Source organism: Ascaphus truei, assembly GCF_040206685.1.
Source record: "Ascaphus truei isolate aAscTru1 chromosome 12 unlocalized genomic scaffold, aAscTru1.hap1 SUPER_12_unloc_2, whole genome shotgun sequence".
Lineage (NCBI taxonomy): Eukaryota > Metazoa > Chordata > Amphibia > Anura > Ascaphidae > Ascaphus > Ascaphus truei.
The window spans coordinates 1,060,157-1,077,500 of record NW_027453838.1 but is presented as its reverse complement, the minus strand read 5'-3'; the positions used below and the strand labels follow the sequence as shown (position 1 = coordinate 1,077,500).

Sequence of the window (17,344 nt, the reverse complement as noted above, 5' to 3'; positions counted from 1 at the left end):
AAAGCGATCGACCACTACTAATATCGTGTCCATACCCTTGGATTTGGGTAGGTCGACAATAAAGTCCATCGAGAGATGTTCCCAAGGACGATCGGGAATAGGGAGGGTTTGCAGGAGTCCTGGAGGTTTATTCCATGGAGTCTTGTTCTGTGCGCAGGTGGAACATGCTGAAACGAAATGTTGAATGTCCTTACGCATGCTAGGCCACCAAAATGTTCGTTGCAGGAGGTCAATAGTCCTTTTAATCCCTGGATGACCTGCCGTTTTAGCAGCGTGCCCCCATTGCATTACCTTCAGACGGAAGGTCGGGGGTGTGAAAAGTCGTCCAACTGGCACCCTGAGACCCTGCGGGATTTGATCTTGAACCTTGGTGATCTCTGATAGTGCGTCAAAGGTACTGGCAGACAGGACACATTTCGGAGGAAGAATAGTCTCCTGAGGATCTTCGGTTTTGTCCTCTACAGAGAATTGACGAGACAGTGCATCGGCTTTAGTGTTTTTGGAACCCGGGAGATATGAAATCAGGAAGTTGAACCGGGTGAAGAAAAGGGACCAACGTGCCTGCCGAGCGCTTAGACGACGGGCAGTCTCAATATATAAGAGGTTCTTATGGTCCGTAAGGATGGTGACGGGGTATTCCGTGCCTTCCAATAGATGTCGCCACTCTTCCAAAGCCATCTTGATCGCGAGGAGCTCACGGTTACCCACATCATAGTTCCGTTCGGCTGCAGAATTTTTTTTAGAAAAGAATGCGCAGGGATGTAGTCTGGCCTGTGGGTTCTTCCTTTGAGATAAGATCGCCCCAGCCCCTATGTCCGACGCATCCACCTCGAGAGTGAAGGGCTGTGCTGGATCAGGATGCACCAAGATAGGTGCTGTGACAAAGGCTTCCTTGAGAACCTGAAAAGCCATGATGGCATCGGGGGACCATAGTGCGGGATTGGCGTTCTTCTGAGTGAGGGCCGTGATGGGTGCGACCAGCGAGGAAATTTTTTTTATGAACCTGCGGTAATAGTTGGCAAAACCTAAAAACCTCTGTACCGCTTTCAAAGAGAGGGGGCGAGGCCAGTTCAAGACGGCTTCCACCTTGGTAGGATCCATCGCGAGTCCTGTGTCGGAGATTATGTACCCCAAAAATGACGTCGATGACTGATGGAAGTGGCATTTTTCAAGCTTAGCGAACAGTCGATTCTCCCGTAACCTCTGAAGTACTTGTTTGACATGCCGAGTATGTTCCAGGAGATTCTGCGAGAATATCAGGATGTCATCTAGGTAGACCACCACGTGTTGATCCAGCAGATCTCTGAAGACGTCATTAACAAAATCCTGGAAGACAGCTGGCGCATTACAGAGACCAAAAGGCATCACGAGGTACTCATAGTGCCCATCACGCGTGTTGAAGGCCGTCTTCCACTCATCTCCCTTACGAATCCGGACCAGATTGTAGGCTCCACGGAGATCAAGTTTGGAAAAGATAGTGGCGCCTTGTAACCTGTCGAAAAGTTCGGCAATCAAAGGAAGGGGATACCGATTCTTGACAGTCACCTTGTTGAGACCACGGTAATCGATGCAAGGACGAAGTGTGCCGTCCTTTTTCTTTACAAAAAAGAAACCTGCTCCTGCTGGAGAAGAGGACTTACGTATGAAGCCTCTCTGGAGGTTCTCCTGTATATAAAGTTTCATCGCCTTGGTCTCGGGGAGGGAAAGAGGATAGGTACAACCTCTGGGGGGAATCGCGCCAGGAAGAAGTTCGATCGGGCAATCGTAGGCGCGATGGGGTGGTAATTCCTCCGCCTGAATCTTGTCGAAGACATCTCTGAACTCCCAGTAGGCGTCCAGAAGAAGGGAATTCTTGGGTTCCGGATGTGTGGCAGCTACTAGGGCATTAGATGAAACCAGACAAGTGTCTTGACACCGATCTCTCCAGGTGAGGGGTTGTGACTGAAGCCAGTCGATCTGGGGATTATGGTGCTGGAGCCATGGAAGACCCAATATCACGTCTACTGCCGGCGTGTGGATGGCATCCAACTGAATTTGTTCGGAATGGTGTCCTGACATCTTAAGACGGAGGGGAATGGTCTGATGAGATATAAATGCGGGTTGCAAAGGCCTACCGTCAATGGCTTCAAGGCCTACGGGCCAATCCTTGGCTACCAGAGGGATCTGGTGTCTCTCCGCAAATGATTGATCAATGAAATTCCCACCAGAACCGGAGTCTAGGAAGGCCCTCGTAAAGATGTCTCCAAAGTCCCCTGATAGAGTTATAGGAAGAAGTATCTTAGATGGTAGTTTGGGAGAGAAAGGAGAGGTTACCATGCCCAGTGTAGTTCTCCCAGTACTCACTGGGGGCTGGCGTTTCCCGACTTGGAAGGACAGGTACTCACCAGGTGTCCACCATTACCGCAGTAGAGGCAAAGACCCGCCCGACGGCGACGTAGTCTTTCCGTTAACGAAAGGCGAGCTCCACCCAACTGCATGGGTTCTTCGGAAGATACGGCGACGGACTCCCCTGGAGCTGTGTGTGAAGAAAAAGTGGATTGGGTACCTTTTAGACGTTTTCCTTTCTCTACTCTTCGCTCCTGAAGCCGCTGGTCCATACGGATACAGAGTGCGATGAGTGCATCCAATGAGGTAGGGCGCTCTAGTGCGGCCAGCTCGTCTTTGAGGGTGTCATTCAAACCCTGCCAAAACACTGCGGCGAGTGCTTCATCATTCCACTTAGTTTCAGCGGAAATGGTGCGAAACTCCAGTGCGTAGCGTGCCACCGAGCGATTACCCTGTAAAACATTGAGGAGAGAAGAAGCGGCCGTTACCCTCCTTCCTGGTGTATCGAACACCTTCCGGAATTCAGTACAAAACCGGTCCAGGCTTGAGGTCAGCAGAGAGTAGATGTACGCAACCTTGGAACGAGGAGTCGGAAAGTGAGAGGGTAACAGTTCAAATTGGACGGAACACTGCGCCAGAAAGCCACGGCATGCTGAAGGCTCTCCCGAATAGCGATTGGGGGAAGGTAGACGAGGTTCTGGAGAATGAGTCAAAGGTACCGGCGGAGAAAAAATAGGAGCAGGAGGAGCGGCAGCAGCCTCGGGAGAGGACAGAAGGGATTTGAGTTGCTCCGAAATGGTACCCAGGGAATTTTGGAGCATCTCCATGCGCTGGTTATTTTGGGAGAGACAGTTCTCTACTTCCTTGAACAGGCCATCGTGTTCGCTCAGGCGTCGATCCACCTCGGCGGAGTCCAGGTCTGTAGGGCTGAGCATAATGTCACGGGAATATAGGAGTGCTCACCACAAACCGGACTGGACCGCGAGGCCGAGGTGGGGATACAGGAAAACCGCCGCCCTACAGCCGCGTGAGCGGGTCCGGTAAGCAGAGTCGTGTAGATAGCCTTGTTCGGGAGAGGAGAGAGTAGAGTGGTAGAGGTACTTGCCAGATCCGGGGTAGGAGAGGTCAGGAGTAGTCGGTGTCCAAAGCCAGGGTCGAGAAGAGGAGAAGGTAGAAGTCCGTTGAGCGAGCCGGGGTTCGAGGGTGCCAGAGATCGGGAGTCCAGGTACAGGTTCAGGGTCTATGACGGAAGACAAAAGCAGACTGCGAAGTAGCTTGTAGCAAGCACAACTAGAGACTGAATATGCTCAGCAATCAGCTCAGGGCTGGAGGCACTATATACTGACAGGAACCAATGAGAACCTCCAGCGGTGATGTCAGAGGTAGGTAGAGCGCTGATAGGCTGAGGCAGGATGCAGAACCGGTGGGAACGGAACAATAACATTGGCGGCAGTAGAGATGGACATAGTAGCGCGCGCGCGCGACGCGCGCGACGGAAGGGGCGGGTTGAGTTCGCCGGACTAAAAGACAGGAGCCGTAGGCGCGCGCGCGGCCTTTCCACGGCGGCGCGCATGGACAGCAGGGGCTGCCGGGAGTTCAGGAGGAAGAGGAGGCCCACGTGACCGGGTGCCGCGCGCCCCGGCAGCCGAGGTAGGAACCGCAGCGGGCAGAGACCTTACAGAAGGCAAATGCAACGGGGCTTGTCAGAGGTGAGGAGCGGCGCATTCCAGGTATCTGCCAGGTACATACCGGGTATTTGCTCGAATAAAGTGTGTCGGTGCAGTAGTGCCGGCGACGCGACGTCATCCGAAAAATGCATTGTCGCTGCCGCGTGCGCTTATAGTAAGCGTGACGTGGCGATGCGATTTTTTGAAGCCGGCAATATTTGATTTTTCAGGGGCTGTCGCCTCATGTGACAGCCCCTGAACCAATCAATGGCCAGGTCGCCCGCACCGCCGCCGCAAAGCGAAATACAACTTTTGTTAGCGTCGCCGTCGCGGGCACTATACGCGCGGCCTTAGACATATTTGTATTTACATTGTATACCGTTTAATAAAGGGTTTTTTTTAATGTGATTTTGATCAGACAGGGGGGGGGCCCGAGAAATTTCATGGATTAAAAGGGGGGCTCGGGATAAAAAGTTTGCTCACTCCTGAGCTAGTGTATGGGAAGTTTAAGAATGCTAGCAGGGGGGAAAAAAGCAACACGTACGCTGTGAGTGTTTTGAGCACATACGTTAAAAAATGGGCTCAAGGCCTTCGTGAAACGCGTCCCCGGCCTCACTTTTTAATGGACATGCTATTTTTTAACATTAGAACACAAACCCATTGAGCTTAGTGCATAGCCCCCATACAATACAATGAGGCTGGAGCTTTTCAGGCTTTTCATTCTCTCCCTTCATTTACATTTCACAAAACAATCTAACAGCTGTTTAGATTACAGATATTCAAAGACATACTAAAATATGTTTTAGAAATATAAACTATATTTTAAACATGATGGAAGTTATACGATATATAGCAAGCTGTGCAAAAAAATTCAGTATAATAAGGCAGAACTATGCTTATAGGAGATCGTGTTAATATGGATATTAAGTTAAAGGTGACACTGTATGCATATATGTGTGTTTATTTCCCAGAATCCATAGCTGCAGTGGAAACATGGTATAACACAAGATAATGGTGATATGCCAGGTTACAGACAATATACTATATACAATATTTCCTCTACAGAGGAGAGTAGAAAGATATGCAGATTGATACATTGAATCAAACACTGAATGTTTTCAATTTAGAGAGATACCTTCCCCCTGAGATTATTATTGTAGATTGGTTGCAACATATATCACTGTTACACTAGTTTGTAAGAGTAGCTAATGATAGCAATTGTATAGGAGATAGTTACTTAGTAGGATTGGTTAGTGGAGATTGTGACACATTTGAGCACTAAGTAGTTATTTGCATAGAAAATGATCACACTAGTGTTATTAACTTGGTCGCTTGAGCACCTGTTTAGGTAAAAGTAATCACCATGTTGGTTTAGGCACATAATAATAATAATAATAATAATAATAATAATAATAATAATAATAATAATAATAATAATAATAATAATAATGATGTTATTGTTGTTGTTATTATTATTATTATTATTATTATTATTATTATTATTATTATTATTATTATAAGTTAGATTTCATTCACTGAGGTTGTCACAAACAACGTATTAATTTTATTTTACTTATTTCTGTGGGGAAAAAAAATATGGTCTCCAAAAAACTAGAGTATTGAATGTATTGATTCCAATACATATGTAATGCATTTTATCTATAAATAATAAAAGAACAAAACAGCATTGGATACGTTATAGATAATATATTAATTAGAGGAGGTGAACTATTGGAAAAAAACAACTGTTTTTCTCTTCACCACTTAAAGTAAAGATTGGTAGGTTCATGTGTAATGTTTGTTCATAGTAATAGTGTGACAAGTATTAAAAGTGAAGGCTTATTAAGAATGGGATATTGAGTGCAGCTTTGGGGAAAATATCTCTTCAATTTGTAGTTACAAATAACTAACTGACTTATTCAGGATACATAAGAAATCTATAGTTTAAAAAAGAATGAACAGTATGAGAAGATACATTAATTAATAAAAAAAACACATATTGAAACAATGGAAATATATCCTTATCCAGATCTGCCTAAATGGTGAAATAGTTTGACAAGCATTGGAAAAAAGATGCAAAAACACAGCAACAATTAATGCATAATTAAATAGTCATCTTACATGCTAATATTGTATCTGAACAATAAAAAACAAGTCTTGATATAGTTCAGCTTCTGTTTAAATGTATTAGATAGTGTGTATTTACATTGGTAATTTTAATATTTCATATGCAGTGATATAGTTCAATAAATAAGGAATGAGGATACGTTTAATAGATATCTTTAAATACAGGCCCCTGTTCAGTCTAGTTATATTACTCTAACATCAGATGTTCATCTTTATTTAGAAAATACATAATACATTATGGAATATTTAATTTGTGCTTAAACTATAACACATTGTGTATACACATATACAGACTTGGTGTTTTAATTAAAAGCAAACTACTGTGACTGGAGCATTAGAGGGAAGCCAAAGAGCCCGGTTAGGAGCTGATCAGGTCACACAGAGCAGTGACAGCGAGAAGACATTTAGGGAAGCCCCATTTATAGCGCAGCACTGCCACCGTGTGGTGCTCTGGGAACTGCAGGCATTAAGGAAACGAGCCGCGAGGTTCCGCTTCTTTGTGTCTCTGTGTTCGGGTTTATAATAATAACACAATGTGAACATTATAAGAAGAGGAACCAAGAAAGTCCCATTGAAGCAATGATCTGGGAAAGAAAACCCCTCATATTACATTTCACCGATTAAAGATCATTTGAATACTTGGTATAAGTACATGTTCCATGTCAGAGAGCTCTGTGCTGTATCTGTGCAAACACTAATGTTATCACATTAAATCTTTTTAATTGTCCCACTTACAAGCACTAAATAAATAATAACTTTATTAGGACGATATCGGTCTGAGGCGGGATTTTTGAACATCGCAACGGCTTTCACAGAACCAATCAGAGCGAAGGGCGGGACCAAAGCAGCCAATCACAGCGATCTGCAGTCCATAAATACGCAGCTGCAGCGTTTTTTTTCTTTATTAGTTCCCGACCGGAGACGCGCACTGACACAGCAGCACAGGATGGCCCGGACCAAGCAGACCGCCCGGAAATCCACCGGAGGGAAGGCTCCCCGTAAGCAGCTAGCGACCAAGGCTGCCAGAAAGAGCGCACCGGCCACCGGCGGAGTGAAGAAGCCTCACCGCTACCGGCCCGGTACTGTGGCTCTCAGGGAGATCCGCCGCTACCAGAAGTCCACCGAGCTGCTCATCCGCAAGCTGCCCTTCCAGTGCCTGGTCCGGGAGATCGCCCAGGACTTCAAGACTGACCTGCGCTTCCAGAGCTCGGCTGTCATGGCTCTGCAGGAGGCCAGCGAGGCTTATCTGGTGGGGCTCTTCGAGGACACCAACCTGTGCGCTATCCACGCCAAGAGGGTCACCATCATGCCCAAGGACATCCAGCTGGCCCGCAGGATCAGAGGGGAGAGAGCTTAGGCCGGCTGCACCCTGACTTCGTTTACACCCGAAAAACAAAGGCTCTTTTAAGAGCCACCACATTTTCAATGAAATTGCCTGATCAATATGAACACACGGATACTGATCTCAATATAGAGAATTAAAGAAGTGTGTTATCCTTGTATCAACATATGTACTTGATGTGTGACAATATAGATAAACGCAAATTCAATATTTGTATTCATTGTCATGTGATATATTGACTTGCATGCATAGTCACCATTTCATGCTGTATATGGCTGCATGTAAAGACAAACCTGTAAATGTCCCCCCTCCCATGTGTCACTGGTGATTATACTGAAGTGTTAGGGAATAGCGTGTGCTTCATGCTTTCAATGTGATGTAAACACATTTATTTTATAACATGGTGATAAATAAGTTTTTCTGATGTCAACTACACTATTTTAATTTTTATTTTCTATAAACCGTGTATGTGAACATTGTTTATGTAGACACAAACAAAACCATAATGTCACCTAATATGTCAGTTTGTCTGAGAAACATTTATTCGTGAAATAGGTTGGGGACTACAAACTTACACATGCACCTTACAGTGCTCGCAGTATCAATTCATATACACTTATGCTCTGGCAGTGTAACACAAACTCCTGCATGGGATAAGTGGGAGAAACATTCCCAGTTACACACCATGTGCACAGCTCTCTATGTGGGGTTGTGGTGGCTCTTAAAAGAGCCTTTGTGTTTGTAAGAGGCTGAAGTTCTCGGTCTCACTTCTTAGGAGCTGCCGCCCTCTTGGGCTTTGCTGCTTTGGGTTTGGCTGCCTTGGCCTTAGCTGGACTCTTAGCAGCTTTTGGCTTCGCAGCCTTTTTAGCCGCCGGGCTCTTCACAGCCTTCCGGGGCTTGGCAGCTTTAGACTTCTTCGGGCTTTTTGCTGGCTTCTTGGCGGCCGCCGGTTTCTTGACCTTTTTGGGGCTTTTCTTCACTCCCGCCGGAGCCTTTTTGGGTTTCTTGGGGGACTTGGCGGGTTTCTTTGCCACTGGCTTCTTGGGTTTCCCCGCTTCCTTTTTCTTGGCCGCCTTCTCCTTGCTCTCCAGCTGCTTCTTATTCAGCTTGAACGATCCGGAGGCTCCGCTCCCTTTCAGCTGGATCAGGGTTTCCTTGCTCACCAAGCCCTTGAGAGCCAGCTTGAGGCGGCTGTTATTCTTCTCCACATCGTAGCCTCCTGCAGCCAGAGCCTTCTTCAGAGCGGACAGGGAGACCCCGCTGCGCTCCTTAGAGGCGGACACAGCTCTCACTATCAGATCGGACACGCTGGGACCGGACTTTGCTGGGCGGCTTTTTGAGGCTCCGGCCGCTTTCTTCGGCTGCTTCTTCTTGGCGGCGCTTTCAGCTGGAGGAGGAGGAGCAGGAGCGGTCTCGGCCATTGCAGCTGCAGGTAAAATCCCCCAACACACTGACAGAAAGTTATACTGGGGGCGGGGACCTGCCGGGACTTATATAGAGAGCCTGCTGCTCTGTGATTGGTTAGTTATCGGAGTGAGCTTCTTTCTCATTGGGTATAATCACTAAGCCCCGCCCCTGACTCTCATCCTCCCGGATCACAAACACAGCTCTGACTTTGTGTTTCTGAGGCTGCAAGAAAAGGGCATTTTATCCCCTAATTATTACTCACATCCCCCCTTCTTGCATGCAATTTGTAAGGAATTATATTCTCTTCACTGCTGTATCATTTTTCTGCTGGGAAAGTACAAACACAATTAGGAATAATGGGTGAAAGTTCGGCTCTGTAGCCCAGGATTTGCCAGATTTCATTCATATCTGTCTATTTCTGTCACTTTTACTTTGCTCAGACTAAATGTGCAACCTCCATCCTCATACAGTGACACTAAGGACATATTATTCTACAGTATCAGTTTAAAATAATGTGCATATAAATATATAAACATTGTCTGGGGATTCACTATATATGTACAAGTAGCTCAATAATTCCTGTGCAGTGTACATTGCTATTTCATGTTGTTCCATTTCCCCGGTACTAAGCTCTGTATTATTCCATTGTCAGTTATGAATATTGGTTATTAAATGGGAGATTCGAAAAGATTTGTATTCCATCTGTTCTGCAAATGAATAGTTTAGAAATATATATGTATGTAACATTATGTTTTCTAAAAACAAAATCATAGTAACATACACATCATGTGAATGACAGTAAATATATTTTAATAATGTAATAATCAAACAACTATTTTGTTTAAGCTTTATAATGCAATTGGGAAGTGTTAAAAATATGTTTATTTGTCGGTTACAATATATATATATATATATATATATATATATATATATATATATATGTGTGATATTAATGGAAGATTAGGTTATTAATCACCCTGTGTGTTACATAACTATGTAATGTCACTATTAGCACTATGTATAGGAACTGACATGTTTTGTGACCATTGTCACCAGAGACCAGAACTTTTAACATCTTTACATCAGGATCACTATCACCAGAAAATAATAATATAATAATAAAAATAATAGTACGTTCTTGTATAGCGCTGCTAGTTTTATGTAGCACTTTACAGGGACATTTTGCAGACACAGTCCCTGCCCCGTGGAGCTTACAATCTATTTTGTTGGAGCCAGAGACACGGAGATAAAGTGACTTGCCCAAGGTCACAAGTAGTTGACAGTAGGAGTTGAACCAGGCTTCAAACTCACTCTCAATGCCAGTGTGTTTTACTCAGTGTTTACTCACGGAGCCACTCCTTCTCCGAATGACACACTAGTTGAATAAACAAAAGTTTATTCTGGCAAGCCAGAAAACACACAACATACATGTGACGGTTGGGGTAGCCAGCCTCACATAATAAGGTAAAGCCTGGCTTCTCTCAGCTGTGTCTCCGTAAAACTCCCACTTGCTCCGCTGACCGGGCTTCTCTGGCGCTTCTCAGCTGAGATCAGTGCTTGTGTATGCTCTTTAACACAAAGCACTTTTTAAAAGCCTGCCAGCGCGTCTCCGATCGCCTCCATAGGTTGTCTGGTTCCCTACACCGGCCTCACTCCTTACATAGCCCCTGCTGGATATCCTTAACATGGAGCAGGGGCCCTTGACCAATCACAACATGTATTGTGACGTTGCCGCCAAACACAGGATGAGCACTCGCCCTGCTGCACAAATGGGGGAAGGGGATCAGCTTAAGTGCTCAAGACCAACCCTGCAATAGATCCCTCCGGTCAGCCCCAAATATCACGCTGGGAAGGCGCCACCAGGTCTGCGGGAAACAATTGGCTCTAGCCCAGTGAAAGCCGGGCCCCGAACCTTATTTCTAGCCCTTTCCTGCTCACCATTTTTTTTCACCATGAGCCTTAATGGTCCCCAGGCCTGAGCCTGGGGTGGGCATGCTTTCCCCCGATGGGGAACACTGACAGCCCTTGTGCTTTCTTCTCCCAGCACAAGACTGACTAAATGTGATACTGTGAGGATTCGCTGTTCTGCTGCTCCTGCCCCTTTAACCCTCACTTGCCCATTGGACTACCATAACACTCAAGAGTGGCAAACTGGGGTGGAACTTACGCACGGTGCGCGGGTTCTGTGCAGTCCCCTTCGGTCTCTGGGCATGGGGCGCGTTCTTGCTCCTCCTGTCTTGATGCGCAGCGCGCATGCATGGTACACGGTCTTCCCTGTGGTCTGCGGTCTCCGCCCCTCTGTCCCCCCCCCCCGTCCTGGCATCACCCCTATGCAGCGTGATTACGCCCCTCACTCCGCCTCTACCTCAGCGGGTCCTGCCTCTGGTACCCGGCCCTGTCCTGATATCACTGTTATGCGGCGCAGTTGCGCCCCTCCTCTATCTCCACGGGTCTCACCTCTGGTTTCCGCCCTCATGGCGGTGCGGGTATCATGGCGCACGATGACAACGCGTGACCAGGTCACCTACGGGTTTTGCGGGGGGCATGCTGACGCGGTAGCTATTGGCTTTGTAATAGGACACACCTGCATGATCCAGCAGCCTATCCTGTCCGCACGTCTGCTTCCTGGTTGCCTCCCATTGGTGGGAGGTCCTATAAATATGCTCTCAGAGCTCCCAGTCATTGCCGAGCATAACCTCTGTTTGTGTGACGCTGCACTCATCACCTAGTTCCTGTCTGCCTGAACCCTGCTGCCTGACCCTGCATGGATACTACTCTGTGATGCTCTCCTGCACTGACCTTGGCTTTGGCAACGACTATTCTACTCTCTCCTGCACTGACCCTGGATTTGGAACCACGGCGACGCCACTCTCTCCTGCACTGACCCTTGCTTGGCTCCACGACTACTCTACGCTCTACAACCCTGACCCTGGCTAAGTACCCCAACAATCCGCTGCTCTATACTCCAAGATTCGCAAGTACCTCACTTACCCGGTCTTCTGTTACCCTGATCCGGCCTGTACGACTTTCCTATACTCTAGATGTGCCCTCGTGGGTGTGGTTGGCATTCTATACAAATCCCTACCTCAGCCCCACGGTCACACCTCGTTTGTAGTGAGCTACGGGTTACAGATACTCCCACTTGGAAGTCTCTGCAAGGGGCGGGCTCATGGACTGTACCCATCTTGGATAGGCTTACACAGGCCATGAGTCACCACCTTACCTCCTTCACTTACAAGTGTAATGGGGGGTCACTGGCTCATAGATGAAATAGAGACTTGCATAATAGATACACTATTTGGGAAAGAGAGGTATTATGGGACATACCCTGTTACTCTGGATAGGGGTAGTTTGGGCAGTTAACACGCAGGTGGCCCAGCCAGTTACACAAGGAGCACTGGCCCTCGTGTGCAACCTCCATCGGCTCTACTTCAACACCCCGGGTTTTTGACTTCTTCCCCCCTGGTTTGGTGGCCTGGGGAGGGTCAGCTACCTTAGGTCTTTTGACCGCCAGCACTGGAGTAAGGGAAAAGAAACGCTTTTCCAACTGTGGCCGTGTGGCCACTGTAACGATGGACGGATCGTATCAATAATTTTATATTTTAGGGAAATAGATTGAGCACACAAGTTGAGCAAAATAAACTGACATTTATTTCCTTAATAGACAGACACACGACAACCTTAGAATATACTTGACAAAACACTTACTGAGGAAGAGAATGGGATAGAATGTCCAGAAGTAAAACAAAGCACCAGAATATTGTCTTTTAAAATGCTGTCCTTTTGCAAGGGGCGTAAATTGCCAGCCCAATAAGTCTGTGAATATTGCAAAGTTCTTTCTGGTCCATTGGGGTTCGTTAGATAACCCCCAGCACTAACGGAATCCTGAAGAAGAGTTATGTCCTTGGTTCTGATGTAATTAACTTGTTGCGTTAGGGAATCGTTGCTGCTGCTCTTATCCGCTTGTAGAAGCAAAGTGGAAATTTGTTCACATTGTAAAAGAGAGACGAAAGACAACGGGGATAGCTTAGGGAGCATGTATATAGGGTCGGCTAGCATATCTATAACATACCCGCCCAATCCCCTTCGTGGGAACCTCCATCCCACCAATCTCCATCTTGCCCCCAGTTTGCAGATGGGCACTACAGGGATTCCCAGTTGATACAGCGCCTGTGCAACTCTGACACCTGGGCTGCTTACCATATGGGTACTCCCCTTTTTACCTGGCTTCTCCCAGGCTAGGAGTTGGACCCAAGGTGTGAACTAGCCCAGATGACTAACAGGATCTCCTGGTCAGCGAGCATCCCGGCTAATTCACACTTTGCGGCTCTGGGGCTTTCATCCGCAACACTTCCCTAGACCCATAGGCATTGCCCTAACAGGGGGTCTCTGAAGTTTGCAGAAGGAAGTGCCCCCAGCTCATCAGTGTAAAACATGTGGTTACTGGTTGCATTGCAAAGGCAAGTAGAAAAAGCCTCATCCTGCCTGTACATTTAAAACTGCAGCCAGATAGGCACTTTATCAAAAATATATGTTCTATTTGTCCTAAAGTCATCACTGGAGATATCGGCATTCGGCCGTGCCTGGGATGTCTGCTAGCAAGTAGGCAAGCCAGGTGACAGTGTGAAGGCTCCCCTTAGACCACCAGCGGGGCTAGGTAAGCCCTTTCAGCACAAGGCTGTTCAATGGGACGGCAGCATTCACTTTCTGTAGCCCATCGCTGGGAGTTCTGCAGAGCCGGATCCTGCCTTATGTCCTTGGAGAAGCAAGGCAGGGAAGCTCAGTGTAGCAGGCCAGGCTCTGCCCAACGCCCTGGCAGTAGCAATGGGAGAAGGCTTATTGGAGCAGGGTGATATAGATCTGAAGCTCGCAGCTCCCCAGTGAGAGTGAAAGCAAAGCACGGCTCCCCAGTGAGAGTGAAAGCAAAGCACGGCTGACTACCCCAATACCGTGTGCAATGGCCACCTCTGCCAGGCTTATTGTGCCCAATGTATAGGTTTTTTTCTTTGTGTAACCCTTCCAGAAAAGAGCTAATCACTGATGTCTGGAAGTGGAAAACAGTATAAAGTGGGGATAGGGATGTGGTAACTACACATCAACACACACATTTTATCATGCCGTGATGGTCTTCACCTACCGCTGCCACCCGCCCGCCCCCAGTCTTTACTTCAATCCTCTGCAGATGTGGGACCTGTCCTGTCAAGGCTGCCCGCTTCATCCTCCGCTGACATGGGACCTCTCCTGAAACCTGGTAAGTGAGAAGTAATGTTCCTTGATTGTTAGTGTCAAATCTATGGTGTGTCTTACAATAACTGGCAGCTTACACAAGAGGAAATACGGTAATACAAATAACACATATAGTCCAGGTCCCCTCTGGACTTCCCCCTTGGTCCCCGGCCCCCCTGGTTCCCCATATTAAGAGATACACCATTGCTTATAGTTTGTGTTGTTGTTTCTTGTTTATTTATTGTAAGGTCCGGGGGAACACCTCTCTCTAAAGGGGCTCCCCCCGTGACTTTACTCACCCCCGCTCCAGCTCTGCCTTCTCGCCGCTGTGGGCGGGATCTCCCTTCTCCTCCGCTTCCCGCGGCAGCTACTGATCTCGCGCATACGCGCGCACGGCAGAGGACTTTTATGTCCTCCCTCAGGGGGAGTTCCCGCCCCCAGCTGAGGCCGCGCACGCCTCTCCCGCGTGGCGCACACGCCTGATGCGCGTGCACCGCTCACAAGCTGCACATCTAGCACGGTGAGTTTCTCCCTACCAATCCCTATCTTTCCTGGGACCGCTCCCTTGTTACTCCCCCTCTCCCTATTGGTCCTTCCTCCTACTTATACCTTGCTCAGCCATTCATTCTTTGACTGAGCATAGCTTTGTTTGACCTGTGTTAACCACAGTCACGCCTGCCTCAGTTCCTGTCTCTTTGTCTCCTTAGTGATCCCTTGCGTACCGAACCGGCCTGACTGTGGATCCGCTCTGGTCTTCTACCCTTGGTTTGTATCCTGACCTCCTGGACTCCCCGACCCCTTCACCTCGGTTTGCGGATTACGACCTACCTCCCGGCTCTGGACCCCAGGCTCTCGGTACCACCTATCTTCTGGAACCTCCCTTCTCATCTGGCGAGTATCTTACTTTATCTTATACTCCCAGACATTCCAGATGCCTATTTTCCACTTTCCAGGCGTGTCCCAGTAGCTGTGGGTGCAGTTTGTTACCCATCTCACCTCAGTTTCGGGGTCCCTCCTTGTCCGTGGTGAGCACAGCGTAACATTTATTTAACACAGATATGATCGCACATCCCTATTAAAAATGTATTCTATATTTTATCAGTGAGTAATTATATACATTTTGTTTACCCATTACACCTCTACAAGGGTTCACAACACAACACACACACCATACAGCAAAGTGGTTAGGGATAAATGCATGCAACTTATTTTTTTTCCCGCTGAGGACCTGATTTTGTGGCATTATGTGACTATGTTTAAATAGTCTGGGAGTGTTACCTTGCTAACATGCTTCCTCACCTTATTTCCCTTTCCAACATATGTTCTTATCAGGAATTGCACCTTTATAGCCAAGAAAAGTGCCTGGTGGCTGTTTGCCTTTAGCTGGATTTGCACAGCTTGTTATAGTTTAGGCTAAGCACTGCATGCAGGCGGCACGCTGAGAGGCAATTCAACCTGCGGGCTGTAGGGAGCTTGAGCGGGGGGGGGGTGTGGTTTGAGCGGAGTGCTCTCCGTGCTGACCCTCCTCCCCCTCCCCCTTATACCTCCCCAGTCGGTCCGTACACACACACACACACACACACACACACACACACACACACACACACACACACACACACACACACCATATATATATATATATATATATATATATATATATATATATATATATATATATATATATATATATATATATATATATATACACATACACATACACTATATACACATATATACACACACATGCACACACATGCACACACATGCACACACATGCACACACATGCATACACACGCGCACACACACTTCCCCCCACCTTTTGGAGGTGGGGAAGCTGCCTCTAACACTCCTGACCCGGCGCTGATAGACTCACCAGCGCACCACGTGACGCGTCACCGCTCGGGATCGCAATTCTCTTGCATCCCCAGGCGGCTGACGCGTCACAGCGCGTAGTGAGCCTCGCCGGAAGGAGGCAGCGGGGACAGATGGGCAGCAGGTAAGGGCTGGTGGTCCGCGCGCACGGCCGTCCGCAGCGGGTCCTCAGCCTTAGGGCCGTTCTATAGTGGTGGGGGTGCGCGCGCACGGCAGTTATAGATGGCTGAGGTGAGTCAGCCCTTCTATACAAGGGCCGCGCGCGCACGCCAGGGAGCGGGGAGCCGACAGACAGCGGCGAAGACGGGAAAAATAATCTTTTTACGCTGCTACCGGCGCTGAATGTATGTATATGTGTGTGTGTGTGTGTGTGTGTGTGTGTGTGTGTGTGTATTTGTGTGTGTGCACAATGTAATACATTTGTGCACGGCTGCACACACTATATAACAGCCCCTAGGCCGTGCTTATAGTGCCTGCGACAGCGACACAACATCGCACAAACACAAAAGCTTTGCCGCCGCCGCGTGCGCTTATAGTGGAAACTTGAAGCCGGCAAATTTGATTTTTCAAGGGCCGTCGTGTCACGTGACGGTCCTTGAACCAATTAAATGCCCGGAATCCTGCGCCGTCGCGGCGAAACATAACTTTCGCCGGTGGCGACGGGTGACGTCACCGGTCGTGTCGCCGTCACCATCGGCGGCACTATAACTATAGGCACAGCCTTAGACTTGTGTTATGGCTTTATAGTGATTTCATGTAACTTCATTCCCACGTGACTTCAATTTCGAAGCAGCACTGCCACCCTGTGGAGTAACTGTCAACTTCAGATATTTCTACTGGAGGATTTGTGTTTGCTGAACTTGTTTCCCCGGTCTGCATTTCTTCCCCGTGTCACCTCATGCAGGGTAAATTAGAAATAAAAGCAAATTAATAAAACAGGGATATTTATTCAAAAAAATACTGATGAATGTAGTTGATCATACACATCTAAATATTACAAATTAATTACATTTACAGATATATAGATGCAGACACAATATAATTAAATACATGAAATAGATGGCACACAAATGTGTTCGTGTGAGTTGGGCAATACTAGGCAAAGCAAATGTGATCACTGTTTATTGAGATAAACTTCAAACCAATCACATTGTCGCGCGGGCTTTTTTTTTTTTTTATAAACAGTAACGGCTTTCACTGAGCCAATCAGACTAAAGACTTTTTCAGCCAATCAAAATCAAGGAACGTCTTCCAGTGCAATTCATTTTCTCCCCTCATGGGGTGTCTGTGGTTTTCACTCAGGTCCGCTCATACTGCATATAAGCAGCAGCTTTACCGCAATTACCTGATTCGCTTCCTGTTTTGACACTTTGCAGA

General features: G+C 47.4%; 2 protein-coding genes across 2 annotated transcripts; one reads left to right on the top strand and one right to left on the bottom strand.

Annotated features, from left to right (window-relative positions):
* Positions 1–7,039: 7,039 nt before the first annotated feature.
* LOC142473560 (histone H3-like) lies at positions 7,040–7,811 on the top strand. Its single transcript, XM_075580717.1, has one exon. It carries the CDS (start codon positions 7,066–7,068, stop codon positions 7,474–7,476), a length of 411 nt encoding a protein of 136 aa, XP_075436832.1. The 5' UTR covers positions 7,040–7,065; the 3' UTR covers positions 7,477–7,811.
* Positions 7,812–8,133: 322 nt separating this feature from the next.
* LOC142473559 (histone H1-like) lies at positions 8,134–8,917 on the bottom strand. Its single transcript, XM_075580716.1, has one exon. The coding sequence runs from the start codon at positions 8,880–8,882 to the stop codon at positions 8,226–8,228; it is 657 nt and encodes a 218-aa protein (XP_075436831.1). The 5' UTR covers positions 8,883–8,917; the 3' UTR covers positions 8,134–8,225.
* Positions 8,918–17,344: the final 8,427 nt, after the last annotated feature.